The 24,472-nt window shown below is 38.0% G+C and overlaps 1 protein-coding gene across 14 annotated transcripts in view; it reads right to left on the reverse strand.

Annotated features, from left to right (window-relative positions):
* The window catches only part of plekha6 (pleckstrin homology domain containing, family A member 6), a 307,746-nt gene that overhangs the window by 181,809 nt on the left and 101,465 nt on the right, over window positions 1-24,472 (reverse strand). For 13 of the 14 annotated variants that reach the window (XM_061924035.1, XM_061924032.1, XM_061924031.1 and 10 more), the window contains one exon: window positions 5,576-5,659. The exons of the other annotated variant lie outside the window; for it this stretch is intronic. In XM_061924035.1, the coding sequence (XP_061780019.1) occupies window positions 5,576-5,625 (50 nt within the window). In that variant the 5' untranslated portion in view covers window positions 5,626-5,659. The remainder of the gene's footprint in view (window positions 1-5,575; window positions 5,660-24,472) is intronic. 14 annotated transcript variants of the gene reach the window in all.

Here is a 24,472-nt window from a genome sequence, read left to right on the forward strand (position 1 = left end):
AAGAAAGACATAAAAACCGGGATTTACGGGCAAAAACTAGGAAAGTTGACAAGTATGTTGTGAGTTGTCCTTTGCTACGACTCGTGCTTCTTCTCGGTCGATAAAGCAAACAAACGCCGCAGGATGTCTTTGCAGACATGGCCGTCCATCATGTGGTCCATCATGTCAGCCTCACGTTAAAGAATGTTTTTAACAGTCCTGGAACTTTTCTGACACGCCCACTTTAGAGCTGCTTGGCAAACTAGTGTTGGTATTGAAGTATTACTGGAACTTCATTATTAGCAACCACGTATCTCAATCTGTGTGTGTGTAATGCAATTCACATGTTTGTGTACTAATGTGTGTGTCTGTGTATCACTTTTTTTTACACACACGTCGATCAAAATACGGATGGATAATTTTTTCCACACAGACAAATCATAATAAGGAAAGATAATTTAAATCACACACACAAGGGATTGATATACAGACACACACATTATTGCACACGCACTCATGAATCAGATTACACACACACACACAGATTGATATACAGACACACACATTAGTGCACACGCATGTGAATTAGATTACACACGCAGATTGATATACAGACACACACATTAGTACACACACATTTGAATTGGATTACACACACAGATTGATATACAGACACACACATTAGTACTCACATATGTGAACTGGATTACACACACACAGATTGTTATACAGACACACACATTAGTACACACACATTTGAACTGGATTACACACACATATTGTTATACAGACACACACATTAGTACACTCACATGTGATTTGGATTATACACACACAGATTTGTATACAGACACACACACTAGTACACACACATGTGAATTGAATCACACACACACACACAGATTGTTATACAGACACACATTAGTACACACACATGTGAATTGGATTACACACACAGATTGATATACAGACACACACCTTAGTATTCACACATGTGAATTGGATTACACACACACAGATTGTTATACAGACACACACATTAGTACGCACACATGTGAATTGCATTACACACACACACATTATGTCATACAGACACACACATTTGTACCTGCACATGTGAATTGGATTACACACACACAGATTGTTATACAGACACACACATTGGTACGCACACATGTGACTTGGATTACACACACACTATTTGCTATATAGACACACACATTGGTACACACAAATGTGAATTGGATTACACACAGAGATTTGTATACAGACACACATATTAGTACGCACACATGTGAATTGGATTACACACACACATATTGTTATACATACACACACATTAGTATGCACACATGTGAATTGGATTACACACACACGGATTGTTACACAGACACATACATTAGTATACACACATTTGAATAGGTTTACACACACACAGATTGTTATACAGACACACACATTGGTACCCACACATGTGAATTGGATCACACACACACAGATTGATATACAGACACACACATTAGTACGCACACATGTGGATTGGATTACACACACAGATTGTTATACAGACACACACATTAGTACACACATATGTGAATTGGATTACACACACAGATTGATATACTGACACACATTAGTACATACAGGTGTGAATTGGATTGCACACAAAGATTGATATACAGACACACACCTTAGTATTCACACATGTGAATTGGATTACACACACACATATTGTTATACAGACACACACATTAGTACACACACATGTGATTTGGATTATACACACACAGATTCATATACAGACACACACATTAGTACGCACACATGTGAATTGGATCACACACACACAGATTGTTATACAGACACACACATTAGTACACACACATTTGAATTGTACTACACACACACAGATTGTTATACAGACACACACATTAGTATACGCACACGTGAATTGGATCACACATACACACAGATTGTTATACAGACATACACATGTTAATTGGACTACACACACACAGATTGCTATACAGACACACACATTAGTACACACACATGTGAATTGGATTACACACACACATATTGTTATACAGACACACACATTAGTACACACACATGTGATTTGGATTATACACACACAGATTCATATACAGACACACACATTAGTACACACACATGCGAATTGGATTACACACACAAAGATTGATATACAGACACACATTAGTACGCACACATTTGAATTGGATTACACACACAGATTGATATACAGACACACACATTTGAATTGAATTACACACACAGATTGATATACAGACTAACACATTAGTACACACACATTTGAACTGGATTACACACACATATTGTTATACAGACACACATTAGTACACACACATGTGATTTGGATTATACACACACAGATTCGTATACAAACACACGCATTAGTACACACACATGTGAATTGGATTACACACACAAAGATTGATATACAGACACACACATTAGTACGCACACATATGAATTGAATCACACACACACAGATTGTTATACAGACACACACATTAGTACGCACACATTTGAATTGGATTACACACACACAGATTGTTATACAGACACACACATTAGTATTCACAAATGTGAATTGTAATACACACACACAGATTGTTATACAGACACACACATTAGTATTCACACATGTGAATTGGATTACACACACACAGATTGTTAAACAGACACACACATTAGTATACGCACACGTGAATTGGATCACACATACACACAGATTGTTATACAGACATACACGTTAATTGGATTACACACACACAGATTGCTATACAGACACACACATTAGTACACACACATGTGAATTGGATTACACACACACATTTTGTTATACAGACACACACATTAGTACACACACATGTGATTTGGATTATACACACACAGATTCATATACAGACAGACACATTAGTACACACACATGTGAATTGGATTACACACACAAAGATTGATATACAGACACATATTAGTACGCACACATGTGAATTGGATCACACACACACAGATTGTTATACAGACACACACATTAGTACACACACATTTGAATTGGATTACACACACACAGATTGTTATACAGACACACACATTAGTATTCACAAATGTGAATTGTAATACACACACACAGATTGTTATACAGACACACACATTAGTATTCACACATGTGAATTGGATTACACACACAGATTGTTAAACAGACACACACATTAGTATACGCACACGTGAATTGGATCACACATACACACAGATTGTTATACAGACATACACATGTTAATTGGATTACACACACACAGATTGCTATACAGACACACACATTAGTACACACACATGTGAATTGGATTACACACACACATATTGTTATACAGACACACACATTAGTACACACACATGTGATTTGGATTATACACACACAGATTCATATACAGACACACCCATTAGTACACATTCATGTGAATTGGATTACACACACAAAGATTGATATACAGACACACATTAGTACGCACACATGTGAATTGGATTACACACACACAGATTGTTATACAGACACACACATTAGTACGCACACATGTGATTTGGATTACACACACACATATTGTTATACAGACACACACATTAGTACACACACATGTCAATTGGATTACACAGACAGATTGTTATACAGACACACACCTTAGTATTCACACATGCGAATTGGATTACACACACAGATTGATATACAGACACACACCTTAGTATTCACACAAGTGAATTGGATTACACACACACAGATTGTTATACAGACACACACATTAGTACGCACACATGTCAATTGGATTACACAGACAGATTGTTATACAGACACACACATTAGTATTCACACATGTGAATTGGATTACACACACACAGATTGTTAAACAGACACACACATTAGTATACGCACACGTGAATTGGATCACACATACACACAGATTGTTATACAGACGACATACACATGTTAATTGGATTACACACACACAGATTGCTATACAGACACACACATTAGTACACACACATGTGAATTGGATTACACACACACATTTTGTTATACAGACACACACATTAGTACACACACATGTGAATTGGAATACACACACAAAGATTGATATACAGACACACATTAGTACACACACATGTGAATTGGATTACACACACAGATTGATATACAGACACACACCTTAGTATTCACACATGTGAATTGGATTACACACACACATATTGTTATACAGACACACACATTAGTACACACACATGTCAATTGGATTACACAGACAGATTGTTATACAGACACACACCTTAGTATTCACACATGCGAATTGGATTACACACACAGATTGATATACAGACACACACCTTAGTATTCACACAAGTGAATTGGATTACACACACACAGATTGTTATACAGACACACACATTAGTACGCACACATGTCAATTGGATTACACAGACAGATTGTTATACAGACACACACATTAGTATTCACACATGTGAATTGGATTACACACACACAGATTGTTAAACAGACACACACATTAGTATACGCACACGTGAATTGGATCACACATACACACAGATTGTTATACAGACGACATACACATGTTAATTGGATTACACACACACAGATTGCTATACAGACACACACATTAGTACACACACATGTGAATTGGATTACACACACACATTTTGTTATACAGACACACACATTAGTACACACACATGTGAATTGGAATACACACACAAAGATTGATATACAGACACACATTAGTACACACACATGTGAATTGGATTACACACACAGATTGATATACAGACACACACCTTAGTATTCACACATGTGAATTGGATTACACACACACAGATTGTTATACAGACACACACATTAGTACACACACATGTCATTTGGATTACACAGACAGATTGTTATACAGACACACACATTTGTACCCGCACATGTGAATTGGATTACACACACACAGATTGTTATACAGACACACACATTGGTACGCACACTTGTGACTTGGATTACACGTACACTGATTGCTATATAGACACACACATTGGTACATACACATGTGAATTGGATCACACACACACAGATTGTTATACAGTCACACACATTAGTACGCACACATGTGAATTGGATCACACACACACACAGATTGATATACAGACACACACATTGGTTGTGTTTGCAAGTGTTTGCAAGTGTTTTTGCTACAATAATACAATACCACAAAGGATAAAGCTAAAGTTCTTCTTGCCACACATATCCACATGGATGATACTTCTTGCTACAAGTCAGCTGACGGCTACTGCTCATTCATTCAGCATCCAGTCCAAACACGCTGGATGAGTAGAGAAGTGTAAAAGCCTGCAATGCAGCTGCCCAGGGTGATTCACTGTCCCGTTATTGCTCATCTCTGACTGAACTAGCTCAAAGAAGACGGTGGTGTTTGCCTATAAAGAGCTTGTAAAAACACTGATTGAAAAGGTGCGGCAGTGCGATTATGTGGAGTGTCTGTTTACTCACTGCCGGTTGGTGTGTGTCGGTGCAGTGTCTTGCAGCTGGATGGAGCTCATTGCGGGTCCAGCTGGTCTACTGCTGTCATGTTGACTGCAAAAAAAAGGGGAATGCAAGGTATTAGAATGACATAAATGAGCGAAATAGGTAAATCCGCTGTAGGTTCCAGGAGCTATAGTCTCTTCTGAGACATTGGACAATCGTTTCAGAGCAAGTCGGACCAACAAGTGCAGGAAAACATGCCAGCTGAGAGGAAAGCAACTTTACCACATCATACTTACTAAACCCAAAACCAGTGAAGTTGGCAAGTTGTGTAAATGGTAAATAAAACCAGAATACAATGACTTTCAAATCCTTTTCAACCGATATTCAATTGAATAGACTGCAAAGGGAACAGGTGGGTGCCGTGATGTGTGTATACTAATGTGTGTGTCTGTATAACATAATGTGTGTGTGTGTAATCCAATTCACATGTGTGCGTACTAATGTGTGTGTCTGTATAACAATCTGTGTGTGTATAATCCAATTCACATGTGTGAATACTAAGGTGTGTGTCTGTATATCAATCTGTGTGTGTAATCCAATTCGCATGTGTGAATACTAAGGTGTGTGTCTGTATAACAATCTGTTTGTGTAATCCAATTGACATGTGTGTGTACTAATGTGTGTGTCTGTATAACAATCTGTCTGTGTAATCCAATTGACATGTGTGTGTACTAATGTGTGTGTCTGTATAACAATCTGTGTGTGTGTAATCCAATTCACATGTGTGAATACTAAGGTGTGTGTCTGTATATCAATCTGTGTGTGTAATCCAATTCGCATGTGTGAATACTAAGGTGTGTGTCTGTATAACAATATGTCTGTGTAATCCAATTGACATGTGTGTGTACTAATGTGTGTGTCTGTATAACAATCTGTGTGTGTGTGTAATCCAATTGACATGTGTGTGTACTAATGTGTGTGTCTGTATAACAATCTGTGTGCGTGTAATCCAATTAACATGTGTGAATACTAAGGTGTGTGTCTCTATATCAATATGTGTGTGTAATCCAATTCACATGTGTGAATACTAAGGTGTGTGTCTGTATATCAATCTTTGTGTGCAATCCAATTCACACGTGTATGTCCTAATGTGTGTCAGTATATCAATCTGTGTGTGTAATCCAATTCACATATGTGTGTACTAATGTGTGTGTCTGTATAACAATCTGTGTGTGTGTAATCCAATTCACATGTGTGCGTACTAATGTGTGTGTCTGTATAACAATCTGTGTGTGTGTAATCCAATTCACATGTGTGAATACTAAGGTGTGTGTCTGTATATCAATCTGTGTGTGTAATCCAATTCGCATGTGTGAATACTAAGGTGTGTGTCTGTATAACAATATGTTTGTGTAATCCAATTGACATGTGTGTGTACTAATGTGTGTGTCTGTATAACAATCTGTGTGTGTGTAATCCAATTAACATGTGTGAATACTAAGGTGTGTGTCTGTATATCAATCTTTGTGTGCAATCCAATTCACACCTGTATGAACTAATGTGTGTCAGTATATCAATCTGTGTGTGTAATCCAATTCACAAATGTGTGTACTAATGTGTGTGTCTGTATAACAATCTGTGTGTGTGTAATCCAATTCACATGTGTGCGTACTAATGTGTGTGTCTGTATATCAATCTGTGTGTGTGTGATCCAATTCACATGTGTGGGTACCAATGTGTGTCTGTAGAACAATCTGTGTGCGTGTAATCCAATTCAAATGTGTGCGTACTAATGTGTGTGTCTGTATAACAATGTGTGTTTGCAATCCAAGTCACATGTGTGTATACTAATGTGTGTGTCTGTGTAACAATCCGTGTGTGTGTAATCCAATTCACATATGTGCATACTAATGTGTGTGTCTGTATAACAATATGTGTGTGAGTAATCCAATTCACATGTGTGCGTACTAATGTGTGTGTCTGTATACAAATCTTTGTGTGTAATTCAAGTCACATGTGTGCGTAGTAATGTGTGTGTCTGTATATCAATCTGTGTGTGTGTAATTCAATTCACATTTGTGTGTACCAATGTGTGTGTCTATATAGCAATTAGTGTGTGTGTAATCCAAGTCACATGTCTGCATACCAATGTGTGTGTCTGCATAGCAATCTGTTTGTGTAATCCAATTCACATGTGTGCGCACTAATGTGTGGGTCTGTATAACAATCTTTGTGTGTGTAATCCAATTCACATTTGTGTGTACCAATGTGTGTGTCTATATAGCAATTAGTGTGTGTGTAATCCAAGTCACGACTGCGCCAAGAAAAATTCCTAGTTTGTGAACCCGTTCTCAAACAATGGCAATAAAAAACTATTCTGATTCCGATTCTGATTCAAACGGTTCAGAGAATCTGGAGAAATCACTGCACGTTAGCGATGATATTACGGACCGTCGATCCCTCAGGCGGTACTGCATCAAAAAGCGACATCAGTGTGTAAAGGATATCACCACATGGGCTCAAGAACAGAAAACCACTGTCAGTAACTACAGTTAGTCGCTACATCTGTAAGTGCAAGTTAAAACTCTTACTATGCAAAGCCAAAGCCGTTTATCAACAACACCCAGAAACGCCGCCCGAGCTCATCTCAGATAGAATAGAATAGAATAGAATATATCTTTATTGTCAATGTACATTGTACAACGAAATTGCAAGCAAACTAATTGAGCGCAAATTCATAATAACACATAAAAAACATAAGGAAATGGTATTCAGATAAATAGATACAAATACATAAAATACATAAAAATACAAAGCACACAGCTCACACGCACACATACTTGCCAACCCTTCCGGATTTTCCGGGAGACTCCCGAAATTCAGAGCCTCTCCCGAAAACCTCCCGGGACAAATTTTCTCCCGAAAATCTCCCGATATGCAGGCGGAGCTGGAGGCCACGCCCCCTCCAGCTCCATGCGGACCTGAGTGACGTGTTGACAGCCTGTTCACACGTCCACTTTCCCACAATATAAACAGCTAATGATCGAGGGCGAGTTCTTGGTTTCTTATGTGGGTTTATTGTTAGGCAGTTTCATTAACGTCCTCCCAGCGCGGTAACAACACACAACAACAGCAGTCAAGTTTTAGTCTACCGTAAAGCAGTTCGTCTGCCGTAAACAGCAATGTTGTGACACTTTTAAACAGGACAATACTGCCATCTACTGTACATGCATATGTGACCCACCCATAATTTGTCACATTTTTGTATTGATTTATTTATTTTATTTTGTGGTTTGAATTCGTTTTTGGAGCTGTCATTACACATTTATCAGTATTCACATTGGTCAGTAGGGGGCAGTAGGGCGTTTCTTCCCAATTGAATGCTATCACCTGCAGACCGGAAGTGTCTTGTCATTCTGTTGAGTGTGACCAGTCTGTGAACAATTGAAACGTCCTGTGTGCTTTTTCCTCCTGTATAACAGGTTAGTTTTGGTGAATCAACTCACTGAATAATATCCATGTAATCTTTATAAGTTTAAGTACACATTCTGATGGTGGAGCCTAACTCTAAAGTGTTTGTGAGTTGTAGTTTGTATTTGTGAATGAATCCAGTGTACAGCTGCAGTAATCAATACAAAAAGGCGACGTAAGGGCGCAATGTTTACATAGGAACTTCTGATCCTAATTCAGACTCCCAAATTAGAGCTCCCGTTTTCTTATTGATTTTATCATGTATATTTGTATAATGTGTGTGTTCTGAAATAGTGACAGAGAATAGAACAAGGATGGACAATTCAACCCTTAACTCAACAATGAGTAGATGAGTGTTATGTGTGTGTATATATGTAAATAAATGAACACTGAAATTCAAGTATTTCTTTTATTTATATATATATATATATATATATATATATATATATATATATATATATATATATATATATATATATATATATATATATATATATATATAGCTAGAATTCACTGAAAGTCAAGTATTTCTTATATATATATATCTTAACCACGCCCCCAACCACGCCAAGCATAGAGCTCTATGGCAAACACATCACTCTAATAGCAAACCTTCTTTTCACTTACTGAAATAGCGTCCGCCTGTCGGGTAAAATATGGCGGTTGAGACATGAAATAAAAGTCCATTGGTTGACAAATGATCATTATTCTCAAATTGTGATCACTTGACTACACTGATGAGTTTGTGGCTTGGAGCACTGCATCTGTTAGGCCCAAGTCAGACTTGATTTATACTTATTTAAAACCCTCAGCCAATACTGCCGCCGCTCTGGGTACTACTGGCTCGGGCTTTTTGCACGTGTGTGTGGTTGTGCACGCGTTGAGGGGGTGTGCCTCTTTCGCATGGCAGCTGGCCAATTTCTGCATGAGATACTGTATCTCTGTGGCCTCCTAACACACATACTGCACGGTATCAGGGTATTCCATTTCGGGCAGTGATACATAAACTTATGCACGCTTACAACCCGCCGGCATTTTTATATATGAAAGAAAATGAAAACATTTCCAGTGCATTCAAAAAGTATTCACAGCTCTTCACTTTTTCCACACAGCTTTATTCCAAAACGTAATACATTCATTTTAGCCCCCAAAATTCTACACACTATACCCCATAATAACTATAGGAAAAAGGTTTTTAAAGAAAATGTTGTTTTTCAAAGACTTGAGAATTGCTGCCAAAGGTGCATCAATAAAGTATTGAGCAAAAGCTATGAGGGGCCTTCAGGGACATTATTCAGAATTACCTCTTACATACACCACCGAAATGCTCTCACGTAAACAACTGAAATGTTGTTCTCTCACACACACTACTGAAACACTCTTATAAACACAAGCATTATACACTCTTATACACAGAGCATTTCAGTAGTCAATCAATCATCAATCAAAGTTTATTTATATAGCCCTAAATCACAAGTGTCTAAAAGGACTGCAAAAGCCACATCAGGGCAAGAAAAACCTCAACCCAATGGGATACAATGAGAAACCTTGGAGGGGATCGCAGAGTGTGTATGAGAGTGGTTCAGTAGTGTGAGTGAGAGTGTTTCAGTAGTGTGAGAGTGTTTCAGTAGTATATATATGAGAGTGTTTCAGTAGTGTGTGAGAGAAAAACATTTCAGTTGTTAATGTGAGAGCATTTCAGTAGTCAATCAATCATCAATCAAAGTTTATTTGTATAGCCCTAAATCACAAGTGTCTCAAAGGGTTGTACAAGCCACGAAGACATCCTCGGCTCAGATCCCACATCAGGGCAAGAAAAAAACTCAACCCAATGGGATACAATGAGAAAGCTTGGAGGGGATCGCAGAGTGTGTATGAGAGTTCTTCAGTAGTGTGTGAGAGTGTTTCTGTAGTGTGTTTGAGAGTGTTTCAGTAGTGTGTGTGAGAGTGTTTCAGTAGTGTGTGTGAGAGTTATTCAGTAGTGTGCGTGAGAGTGTTTCAGTAGTATGTATGAGAGTGTTTCAGTAGTGTGTGTGAGAGTGTTTCAGTAGCGTGTGTGAGAGTTTTTTCAGTAGTGTGCGTGATAGTGTTTCAGTAGTATGTATGAGAGTGTTTCAGTAGTGTGCGAGAAAAAAACATTTCAGTTGTTAATGTGAGAGCATTTCTGTAGTCAATCAATGGTCAATCAAAGTTTATTTATATAGCCCTAAATCACGAGTGTCTCAAAGGGCTGCACAAGCCACAACAACATCCTCGGCTCAGATCACACACCAGGGCAAGAAAAAAACTCAACCCAATGGGATACAATGAGAAAGCTTGGAGGGGATCGCAGAGTGTGTATGAGAGTTTTTCAGTAGTGTGTGAGAGTGTTTCTGTAGTGTGTTTGAGAGTGTTTCAGTAGTGTGTGAGAGTGTTTCAGTAGTGTGTGAGAGTTTTTCAGTAGTGTGCGTGAGAGTGTTTCAGTAGTATGTATGAGAGTGTTTCAGTAGCGTGTGTGATAGTTTTTTCAGTAGTGTGCATGAGAGTGTTTCAGTAGTATGAATGAGAGTGTGTCAGTAGTGTGTGAGAGAAAAACTTTTCAGTTGTTAATGTGAGAGCATTTCAGTAGTCAATCAATGGTCAATCAAAGTTTATTTATATAGCCCTAAATCACGAGTGTCTCAAAGGGCTGCACAAGCCACAACAACATCCTCGGCTCAGATCCCACACCAGGGCAAGAAAAAACTCAACCCAATGGGATACAATGAGAAAGCTTGGAGGGGATCGCAGAGTGTATGAGAGTTTTTCAGTAGTGTGTGAGAGTGTTTCTGTAGTGTGTTTGAGAGTGTTTCAGTAGTGTGTGAGAGTTTTTCAGTAGTGTGTGTGAGAGTGTTTCAGTAGTATGTATGAGAGTGTTTTAGTAGTGTGTGAGAGTGTATCAGTAGCGTGCGTGAGAGTTTTTTCAGTAGTGTGTGTGAGAGTGTTTCAGTAGTATGTATGAGAGTGTTTCAGTAGTGTGTGAGAGAAAAACATTTCAGTTGTTAATGTGAGAGCATTTCAGTAGTCAATCAATGGTCAATCAAAGTTTATTCATATAGCCCTAAATCACGAGTGTCTCAAAGGGCTGCACAAGCCACAACAACATCCTCGGCTCAGATCCCACACCAGGGCAAGAAAAAACTCAACCCAATGGGATACAATGAGAAAGCTTGGAGGGGATCGCAGAGTGTGTATGAGAGTTTTTCAGTAGTGTGTGAGAGTGTTTCTGTAGTGTGTTTGACAGTGTTTCAGTAGTGTGTGTGAGAGTGTTTCAGTAGTGTGTGAGAGTGTTTCAGTAGTGTGTGAGAGTTTTTCAGTAGTGTGCGTGAGAGTGTTTCAGTAGTATGTATGAGAGTGTTTCAGTAGTGTATGTGAGAGTGTTTCAGTAGCGTGTGTGAGAGTTTTTTCAGTAGTGTGTGTGACAGTGTTTCAGTAGTATGCATGAGAGTGTTTCAGTAGTGTGTGAGAGAAAAACATTTCAGTTGTTAATGTGAGAGCATTTCAGTAGTCAATCAATGGTCAATCAAAGTTTATTTATATAGCCCTAAATCACGAGTGTCTCAAAGGGCTGCACAAGCCACGAAGACATCCTCGGCTCAGATCCCACATCAGGGCAAGAAAAAACTCAACCCAATGGGATACAATGAGAAAGCTTGGTGGGGGGATCGCAGAGTGTGTATGAGAGTTTTTCAGTAGTGTGAGTGAGAGTGTTTCAGTAGTGTGTGAGAGTGTTTCAGTAGTATAAATGAGAGTGTTTCAGTAGTGTGTGAGAGAAAAACATTTCAGTTGTTAATGTGAGAGCGTTTCAGTAGTCAATCAATCATCAATCAAAGTTTATATATATATAGCCCTAAATCACGAGTGTCTCAAAGGGCTGCACAAGCCACGAAGACATCCTCGGCTCAGATCCCACATCAGGGCAAGAAAAAACTCAACCCAATGGGATACAATGAGAAAGCTTGGAGGGGACCGCAGAGTGTGTATGAGAGTGGTTCAGTAGTGTGAGTGAGAGTGTTTCAGTAGTGTGCGTGAGAGTGTTTCAGTAGTATATATGAGAGTGTTTCAGTAGTGTGTGAGAGAAAAAACATTTCAGTTGTTAATGTGAGAGCATTTCAGTAGTCAATCAATCATCAATCAAAGTTTATTCATATAGCCCTAAATCACGAGTGTCTCAAAGGGCTGCACAAGCCACGAAGACATCCTCGGCTCAGATCCCACATCAGGGCAAGAAAAAACTCAACCCAATGGGATACAATGAGAAAGCTTGGAGGGGATCGCAGAGTGTGTATGAGAGTTTTTCAGTAGTGTGTGAGAGTGTTTCTGTAGTGTGTTTGAGAGTGTTTCAGTAGTGTGTGTGAGAGTGTTTCAGTAGTGTGCGTGAGAGTTTTTCAGTAGTGTGCGTGAGAGTGTTTCAGTAGTATGTATGAGAGTGTTTCAGTAGTGTGTGTGAGAGTGTTTCAGTTGCGTGTGTGATAGTTTTTAAGTAGTGTGCGTGAGAGTGTTTCAGTGGTATGGATGAGAGTGTTTCAGTAGTGTGTGAGAGAAAAACCTTTCAGTTGTTAATGTGAGAGCATTTCAGTAGTCAATCAATGGTCAATCAAAGTTTATTTATATAGCCCTAAATCACGAGTGTCTCAAAGGGCTGCACAAGCCACAACAACATCCTCGGCTCAGATCCCACACCAGGGCAAGAAAAAACTCAACCCAATGGGATACAATGAGACACCTTGGAGGGGATCGCAGAGTGTGTATGAGAGTTTTTCAGTAGTGTGTGAGAGTGTTTCTGTAGTGTGTTTGAGAGTGTTTCAGTAGTGTGTGTGAGAGTGTTTCAGTAGTGTGTGTGAGAGTGTTTGTGAGAGTGTTTCAGTAGTGTGTGAGAGTGTTTCAGTAGTGTGTGTGAGAGTGTTTCAGTAGTGTGTGAGAGTGTTTCAGTAGTGTGTGAGAGTTTTTCAGTAGTGTGCGTGAGAGTTTTTCAGTTGTGAACGTGAGAGTGTTTCAGTAGTGTATGAGAGTGTTTCAGTAGTGTGTGTGGGAGTGTTTCAGTAGTGTGTATGAAAGTGTTTCAGTAGTGTGTGAGAGAAAAACATTTCAGTTGCTAATGTGAGAGCCTTTCAGTAGTGTATGTAAGAGGTAATTCTGGATAATGTCCCTAAGGGCCCCTCATACATTCACACATATACAATTCGACATCCAAAAAAAATCATCTATTCATCATTATTTCGCTACAATAATTTGGCGGGGGCCACAGCCCACAGTTTTCGTCCGATCGGAACCGTGTGACATCCAAATTTTTCGGCTTGACCGGGAATCCTGAGTTCAACGCAAAAAAAAGTCAGATTACCCAGAATTCCCAGTTTTCTGGGACAGTTTTCCCATTCATAATCAATGGGCCAATTTTCAAACATACACAACTCCCACATTTCTCACCCGATTGGAACTGTTCCACCACCCACACACTCCACTCATCTTGGACAATCAAACTACCATTTTCCAATTTAAAGAAAATTCCAGGAATTCACAGAATCCCTCGGTTTTCCAAAGCCCTATTTTGACCTCTCGCTGGAAAATTTTCACAATCCACATTTTTCAACCAATTCCAACCATTCCACCATCAAATAATTTCTCTTAAATGGGACAACAATAATTGTTTTGTTTTTTTTCCATACAAATTCCCGGTTTTCCTGAAATTCCAGGAATTCTAAAATACCCATGCTCAATTCAAGCTGTTACTACATCGTCATTTTTGAACAGATTGTAAATATTCCAACACCAATCCATTTATATCATCCAGGACAATTGTGCTAGTATCAATATTAAAAAAAAAATCCCTGTTTTCCCAAATTCCAAAATTTCCAGGAAATTCCCATTCAAATGAATAGGCATATTCATAGTTCTACAATGTTTTTACCCGATTCCAACCTTTCAACCATCCACACACACTGCTCTTCCACTATGTCGAATGCAAAACCTGTTTTTCTTTTCCCCAAATTCCCAGTTTTCTCGAATTTCAGGTAATTTTCTCACCGTCAACAATGTATGGGAAATATACAATTGACTGCAAATTCTACATTTCTCATCTGATTCGAACCGTTCCACCATCGACACACTCCGCTCAACTTGGACAATCAAACTACCATTTTTCAAGTTCGAAAAAATCCCAGGATTTCACAGAATTCCCGGTTTTCCAAAGCCCTATTTTCACCTCTCGCCGGATGGTTTTCACAATCCACATTTTTCAACCGATTACAACCATTAAACCATCAAATCATTTCTCTTAAATGGGACAACAATATTGGGTTTTTTTGCGTACTAGATCCCGTTTTTTCTGAAACACCAGGAATTCTACGATACCCATTCTCAATTCAAACTGTTACTATGTCACAAAAAAAAAGCAGCTTCGGTGAAATACTCAGTCATTCACAAACAAGGATGGGGCGAGGGTCAACACTTTGTGAACAAATGCGTGAGCAAATTGTCCAACGGTTTAAGAACAACATTTCTCAACCAGCTATTGCAAGGAATTTAGGAATTTCACCATCTACGGTCTGTAATATCATCAAAAGGTTCAGAGAATCTGGAGAAATAACTGCACGTAAGCAGGAAAGCCGTGACCTCAAGCGGTACTGCGTCAAAAAGCGACATCAGTGTGTAAAGGATATCACCACATGGGCTCGGGAACACTTCAGAAAACCACTGTCAGTAACTACAGTTTGTCGCTAAATCTGTAAAAGCAAGTTAAAACTCTACTAAGCAAAGCAAAAGCCATTTATCAACAGCACCCAGAAATGCCGCCGGCTTCGCTGGGCCCGAGTTCATCTAAGATGGACTGATGCAAAGTGGAAAAGTGTCCTGTGGTGTGAAGAGTCCACATTTCAAATTTTTTTTGGAAACTGTGGATATGCCCTCCGGAACAAAGGGGAAAAGAACCATCCAGATTGTTCTAGGCGCAAAGTTGAAAAGCCAGCATCTGTGATGGTATGGGGGTGTATTAGTGCCCAAAGCATGGGTAACTTACACATCTGTGAAGGCACCATTAATGCTGAAAGGTACATACAGGTTTTTGGAGCAACATACATTACCGTATTTTCCGCACTATAAGGCACACCTAAAAACCACAAATTTTCTCAAAAGCTGACAGTGCGCCTTATAACCCGGTGCGCTTTATATATGGATAAATATTAAGATTCATTTTCATAAAGTTTCGGTCTCGTAACTACGGTAAACAGCCGCCATCTTTTTTCCCGGTAGAACAGGAAGCGCTTCTTCTTCTACGCAAGCAACCGCCAAGGTAAGCACCCGCCCCCATAGAACAGGAAGCGCTTCTTCTTCTACTGTAAGCAACCACCCGCCCGCGTAGAAGAAGAAAAAGCGCGCGGAGTTTCATTTCCTTTGTGTGTTTACATCTGTAAAGACCACAAAATGGCTCCTACTAAACGACAGGGATCCGGTTCATGAAAAGACGCAATCTCTCCATCCGCACACGGATTACTATTTCACAGCAACTGATATTCCTGTGAACCGCACTGTGGATACAACGGGAGCACGTACGGTGAATATTCGCACCACAGGGAATGAGAAGTCATCCTTCACTGTGGTTCTAGCTTGCCATGCTAATGGCCAGAAACTTCCACCCATGGTGATATTCAAAAGGAAGACCTTGCCAAAAGAGACCTTTCCAGCCGGCGTCATCATAAAAGCTAACTCGAAGGGATGGATGAAGAAAAGATGAGCGAGTGGTTAAGGTAAGTTTAAGTTTACGCGAAGAGGCCGGGTGGCTTTTTTCACGCAGCTTTGTCCATGTTGATATATGATTCCATGCGCGCCCACATCACGCTGGTTTTAATATATTATTAAAGTTTGACTGACCTATTTGACTGTTTTTTTGACATTCCTTTAGCGCAGTTAGATGCGGCTTACAACACGGGGCGGCTTATAGGTGGACAAAGTTTTGAAATATGCCGTTCATTGAAGGCGCGGCTTATAACCCAGGGCGCCTTATGGTGCGGAAAATACGGTACTATCATTATCATGGACGCCCCTGCTTATTTCAGCAAGACAATGCCAAGCCATGTGTTACGACAGCGTGGCTTCGTAGTTCAAGAGTGGGGGTACTAGACTGGCCTGCCTGTAGTCCAGACTTGTCTCCCATTGAAAATGTGTGGCGCATTATGAAGCCTAAAATAGCACAACGGAGACCCCCGGACTGTTGAACAACTTAAGCTGTACATCAAGCAAGAATGGGAAAGAATTCCACCTGAGAAGCTTCAAAAATGTGTCTCCTCAGTTCCCAAACGTTTACTGAGTGTTGTTAAAAGGAAAGGCCATGTAACACAGTGGTAAAAATGCCCCTGTGACAACTTTTTTGCAATGTGTTGCTGCCATTAAATAAAAAAAAATACTCAGTTGTAACATGAAATATCTTGTCTTTGCAGTCTATTCTATTGAATATAAGTTGAAAAGGATTTGCAAATCATTGTTTTCTGTTTTTATTTACCATTTACACAATGTGGCAACTTCACTGGTTTTGGGTTTTCTATCATAAACAGGTGTAACTTACATCCCTATTGTTATTGTCTCTCTCTATCAACCCACTCGAGACAATGAGTTATTTTCAAAGCTTCTTTTCTAGGAGTATTTTTATTTTCTTCCATTGACTTCCTCCCTGTGTAAACTGCCTCCAATTGACTTCTCTCGCTGTACAAATTAAATCATGTATTTCTTCTTGATCGGGTGTCTCATTCAACCTTCTGATAGTGAATTTCCCGGGACTACGAGTAGCGTTTACACCCACCTCAGTGACGTGCGGTCACTAGAGGCAGGTGAGGCGGGGCCTCACCTGCCATCATGGAAAGAAAAAAATGTAAAAAGAAAAAAAAAATTTTTTAATTGTTATATGTATCCAGTGATTATACTATAAAGTTATTTTCCATTTAACTTCACCAGTTTTAGATTATTTTTATTCAAAATCACTGAATTTTCACATTTGCCGTTCAAATACTGAGAAGAGACGGTGCGGTGATCAGCAGCCAGTTGAGGCACGTCACTCAGTGCCTCAACATGGATTCCGGACTCGCCTAACTGCTGGTCTGCTGTGCAGTGAGACCGTATTGCTATATGAATTATATTATACATTTCCATAGTTTAGTTAGCTGAGGTATATAATGTACAGTGTATTTTGTCAACAACTGTATGTGTGTAAAGTATTTCTTGTGCTGAGCGATCATAAAACTGCTGCGAAAGACGCACTGGCTGAGGCACGCGTAACCACGCCTCCTGGTGCTGAAGACACGTTCGCCGCAGACTGCACGCCACACCAACCAAAGCCCACACCCAAACCCTCCACGTGCAAGACCGAATCCACCTAAAAAAAGTCACTTAACAAGAAGCCAAAAAGTGCAAAAACAACATTGCTCGCGCCGGAGGAGCCGTGAACGACTGCTGGGACACTACATTAGGTACACCTGCAGACTGCAGCACGGATTTCATATTTCATTCATTCACAACTCCTCCACACCGAACACCACTGTACCCGCACTTATAAGTAAAGGTAAAAACATAATAACGTTTTTTTTAATTAAATGTGCTTTTTTGCGTGCTACAGTTTGTATGTGTAAAGTTAAAGTTAAGTTAAAGCAGGGGCGTCACTAGCTTTTAAGGACAGGGGGGGGCTTTGCCCCCAGGAGATGCACAGGATGCGAGCGAATGTTACGCACGAGCACAAAACTTCACAAACGGCTAACAAAGACTTAGAAATTATTCATTGTTATTATTATTATTTAAAAAAAATGCACGGGACGAAATGAAATGCTCCCCGGGACGATGGCTTTTAACCATATATTTTCTTTTTCTTTTTATGTATTTATTCATTTTACATTTTATATTAAATGTCTTGGTTTTTCCTCCCTCTGAAAATCCTATTAAATATTTAACAAGCCATCCTATAATAATAAAACAGCTATTAATGTAACAATACAATAAAACAAATATATTTAATGATGGTTTTTTTCATTATTTTAACAATAGGCTTATGTATATTACTTTATATAGATTCTACAAGAAACACAAAACTTAAAAAATAAATGATTTACAATTGCACACACAAGGTTTTGTGCAGCTTCACTCATTGCAAAGGAAGATAATGTGCTTCGTACACCTGCAGGACCGCAAGCAAGGTCCCAGAGAAAATGCGGGCTGGAATTTGAGTGATGTGGGCATTTTCTATATGAACACGCTACGAAGTGAGGGGAAACTGAGTGAATAATAACAGGTTATATGATTATTTATTTAAACTCATATTTGGGCCACTTTATAATGAATATGTCGGCATTTATTTGTAAAAAAAAAACAAAAAAACACCAAATTATTTAGGGGGGCTTAAGAATATTTTAGGGGGGCTTGAGCCCCCCTAAAATAGGCCTAACAACGCCAATGAGTTAAAGTACCAATGATTGTCACACACACACTAGGTGTGGTGAAATATGTCCTCTGCATTTGACCCATCCCCTTGATCACCCCCTGGGATGTGAGGGGAGCAGTGGGCGGCAGCGGCGCCGCGCCCGGGAATAATTGTTGGTGATTTAACCCCCAATTCCAACCCTTGATGCTAAGTGCCAAGCAGGGAAGAATGCTGGTATGAGCTTTTAAACATAACCCGTTAACTGCTGCCAATCAAATGGTGAATAAGATACTCTTTAGGGTTCATATGTTTGGAAATCTGACTGTGATGAAGTCAGTGCCTCACCAGTCATCAACCTCACCGCACGTCACTGACCCACCTAGGGTTTTACGGTATACCAGTATTAGTATAGTACCGGGATACTAATGAATCATTTTCAGTACGATACCGTCTCTGAAACGTTCCGGTCCCGCACCCCTCCACGCTCGTGTCGAAGTCACGTCGTGACATTGCTGGTTTTTACGAGCAGAGGAGCATGTTCGGCAGCGCACAGTCACAGAGTACTTACAAGCAGACACAGTGTGTAGACAGAAAAGTGAGAACAGACGCATTTTGGCCTAAAAAGTAAAGATAAAGGTGAAGTTATAACACTGAAACACCCTCAGGAAGAGGTGCTTTAAGACGTCCATCCGGCCGTCTGCAGCGTTTTAGCTACTTCTAAATCACTAATCCTGGTCTCCATGGCGACAGATAAAGTATGTTTCTTACAAGTATCATTCCTGCAGGACGAGGAATAGCTAAACATGCATCACTACACACCGTAGCTCACCGGCGTCAAAATGCAAACCAACGCCACACCTGACATCCATTGTAATGATACCAAGTACAGGCACGTATGTAGTCGACACTACTATGACTACGTTGATATTTTTTGGCATGACAACATTTTATTAAAATGTATATTATGTTTATAAACTCAGGACATATGTCCCTGGACACATGAGGACTTTGAATATGACCAATGTATGATCCTGTAACTAATTGGTATCATCCAAAACTAATGTAAAGTATCCACACAACAGAAGAATAAGTGATTATTACATTTTAACAGAAGTGTAGATAGAACATGTTAAAACAGAAAAGACTTTGAATATGACCAATGTATGATCCTGTAACTACTTGGTATCAGATCGATACCTACATTTGTGGTATCATCCAAAACTAATGTAAAGTATCCACACAACAGAAGAATAAGTGATTATTACATTTTAACAGAAGTGTAGATATAACATGTTAAAACAGAAAAGACTTTGAATATGACCAATGTATGATCCTGTAACTACTTGGTATCAGATCGATATTTAAATTTGTGGTATCACCCAAAACTAATGTAAAGTATCCACACAACAGAAGAATAAGTGATTATTACATTTTAACAGAAGTGTAGATAGAACATGCTAAAACAGAAAAGACTTTGAATATGACCAATGTATGATCCTGTAACTACTTGGTATCAGATCGATACCTAAATTTGTGGTATCATCCAAAACTAATGTAAAGTATCCACACAACAGAAGAATAAGTGATTATTACATTTTAACAGAAGTGTAGATAGAACATGTTAAAACAGAAAAGACTTTGAATATGACCAATGTATGATCCTGTAACTACTTGGTATCAGATCGATACCTAAATTTGTGGTATCATCCAAAACTAATGTAAAGTATCCACACAACAGAAGAATAAGTGATTATTACATTTTAACAGAAGTGTAGATAGAACATGTTAAAACAGAAAAGACTTTGAATATGACCAATGTATGATCCTGTAACTACTTGGTATCGGATCGATACCTAAATTTGTGGTATCATCCAAAACTAATGTAAAGTATCCACACAACAGAAGAATAAGTGATTATTACATTTTAACAGAAGTGTAGATAGAACATGTTAAAACAGAAAAGACTTTGAATATGACCAATGTATGATCCTGTAACTACTTGGTATCGGATCGATACCTAAATTTGTGGTATCATCCAAAACTAATGTAAAGTATCCACACAACAGAAAAATAAGTGATTATTACATTTTAACAGAAGTGTAGATAGAACATGCTAAAACAGAAAAGACTTTGAATATGACCAATGTATGATCCTGTAACTACTTGGTATCAGATCGATACCTAAATTTGTGGTATCATCCAAAACTAATGAAAAGTATCCACACAACAGAAGAATAAGTGATTATTACATTTTAACAGAAGTGTAGATATAACATGCTAAAACAGAAAAGACTTTGAATATGACCAATGTATGATCCTGTAACTACTTGGTATCAGATCGATACCTAAATTTGTGGTATCATCCAAAACTAATGTAAAGTATCCACACAACAGAAGAATAAGTGATTATTACATTTTAACAGAAGTGTAGATAGAACATGTTAAAACAGAAAAGACTTTGAATATGACCAATGTATGATCCTGTAACTACTTGGTATCAGATTGATACCTAAATTTGTGGTATCATCCAAAACTAATGTAAAGTATCCACACAACAGAAGAATAAGTGATTATTACATTTTAACAGAAGTGTAGATAGAACATGTTAAAACAGAAAAGACTTTGACTATGACCAATGTATGATCCTGTAACTACTTGGTATCAGATCGATACCTAAATTTGTGGTATCACCCAAAACTAATGTAAAGTATCCACACAACAGAAGAATAAGTGATTATTACATTTGAACAGAAGTGTAGATAGAACATGTTAAAACAGAAAAGACTTTGAATATGACCAATGTATGATCCTGTAACTACTTGGTATCAGATCGATACCTAAATTTGTGGTATCATCCAAAACTAATGTAAAGAATCCACACAACAGAAGAATAAGTGATTATTACATTTTAACAGAAGTGTAGATATAACATGTTAAAACAGAAAATACTTTGAATATGACCAATGTATGATCCTGTAACTACTTGGTATCAGATCGATACCTACATTTGTGGTATCATCCAAAACTAATGTAAAGAATCCACACAACAGCAGAATAAGTGATTATTACATTTTAACAGAAGTGTAGATAGAACATGCTAAAACAGAAAAGACTTTGAATATGACCAAAGTATGATCCTGTAACTACTTGGTATCAGATCGATACCTAAATTTGTGGTATCACCCAAAACTAATATAAAGTATCCACACAACAGAAGAATAAGTGATTATTACATTTTAACAGAAGTGTAGATAGAACATGCTAAAACAGAAAAGACTTTGAATATGACCAATGTATGATCCTGTAACTACTTGGTATCAGATCGATACCTAAATTTGTGGTATCATCCAAAACTAATGTAAAGTATCCACACAACAGAAGAATAAGTGATTATTACATTTTAACAGAAGTGTAGATATAACATGTTAAAACAGAAAAGACTTTGAACATGACCAATGTATGATCCTGTAACTACTTGGTATCAGATCGATACCTACATTTGTGGTATCATCCAAAACTAATGTAAAGTATCCACACAACAGAAGAATAAGTGATTATTACATTTTAACAGAAGTGTAGATAGAACATGTTAAAACAGAAAAGACTTTGAATATGACCAATGTATGATCCTGTAACTACTTGGTATCAGATCGATACCTAAATTTGTGGTATCATCCAAAACTAATGTAAAGTATCCACACAACAGAAGAATAAGTGATCATTACATTTTAACAGAAGTGTAGATAGAACATGTTAAAACAGAAAAGACTTTGAATATGACCAATGTATGATCCTGTAACTACTTGGTATCAGATCGATACCTAAATTTGTGGTATCATCCAAAACTAATGTAAAGTATCAAACAACAGAAGAATAAGTGATTATTACATTTTAACAGAAGTGTAGATAGAACATGCTAAAATAGAAAAGACTTTGAATATGACCAATGTATGATCCTGTAACTACTTGGTATCGGATCGATACCTAAATTTGTGGTATCATCCATAACTAATGTAAAGTATCCACACAACAGAAGAATAAGTGATTATTACATTTTAACAGAAGTGTAGATAGAACATGCTAAAACAGAAAAGACTTTGAATATGACCAATGTATGATCCTGTAACTACTTGGTATCAGATCGATACCTAAATTTGTGGTATCATCCAAAACTAATGTAAAGTATCAACACAACAGAAGAATAAGTGATTATTACATTTTAACAGAAGTGTAGATAGAACATGTTAAAACAGAAAAGACTTTGAATATGACCAATGTACGATCCTGTAACTACTTGGTATCAGATCGATACCTAAATTTGTGGTATCATCCAAAACTAATGTAAAGTATCCACACAACAGAAGAATAAGTGATTATTACATTTTAACAGAAGTGTAGATATAACATGTTAAAACAGAAAAGACTTTGAATATGACTAATGTATGATCCTGTAACTACTTGGTATCAGATCGATACCTAAATTTGTGGTATCATCCAAAACTAATGTAAAGTATCCACACAACAGAAGAATAAGTGATTATTACATTTTAACAGAAGTGTAGATAGAACATGCTAAAACAGAAAAGACTTTGAATATGACCAATGTATGATCCTGTAACTACTTGGTATCAGATCGATACCTAAATTTGTGGTATCATCCAAAACTAATGTAAAGTATCCACACAACAGAAGAATAAGTGATTATTACATTTTAACAGAAGTGTAGATAGAACATGTTAAAACAGAAAAGACTTTGAATATGACCAATGTATGATCCTGTAACTACTTGGTATCAGATCGATACCTAAATTTGTGGTATCATCCAAAACTAATGTAAAGTATCCACACAACAGAAGAATAAGTGATTATTACATTTTAACAGAAGTGTTGATAGAACATGTTAAAACAGAAAAGACTTTGAATATGACTAATGTATGATCCTGTAACTACTTGGTATCAGATCGATACCTAAATTTGTGGTATCATCCAAAACTAATGTAAAGTATCCACACAACAGAAGAATAAGTGATTATTAC

This window comes from Nerophis lumbriciformis, linkage group LG28 (genome assembly GCF_033978685.3).
Source record: "Nerophis lumbriciformis linkage group LG28, RoL_Nlum_v2.1, whole genome shotgun sequence".
In the NCBI taxonomy this organism is placed as follows: Eukaryota; Metazoa; Chordata; class Actinopteri; order Syngnathiformes; family Syngnathidae; genus Nerophis; species Nerophis lumbriciformis.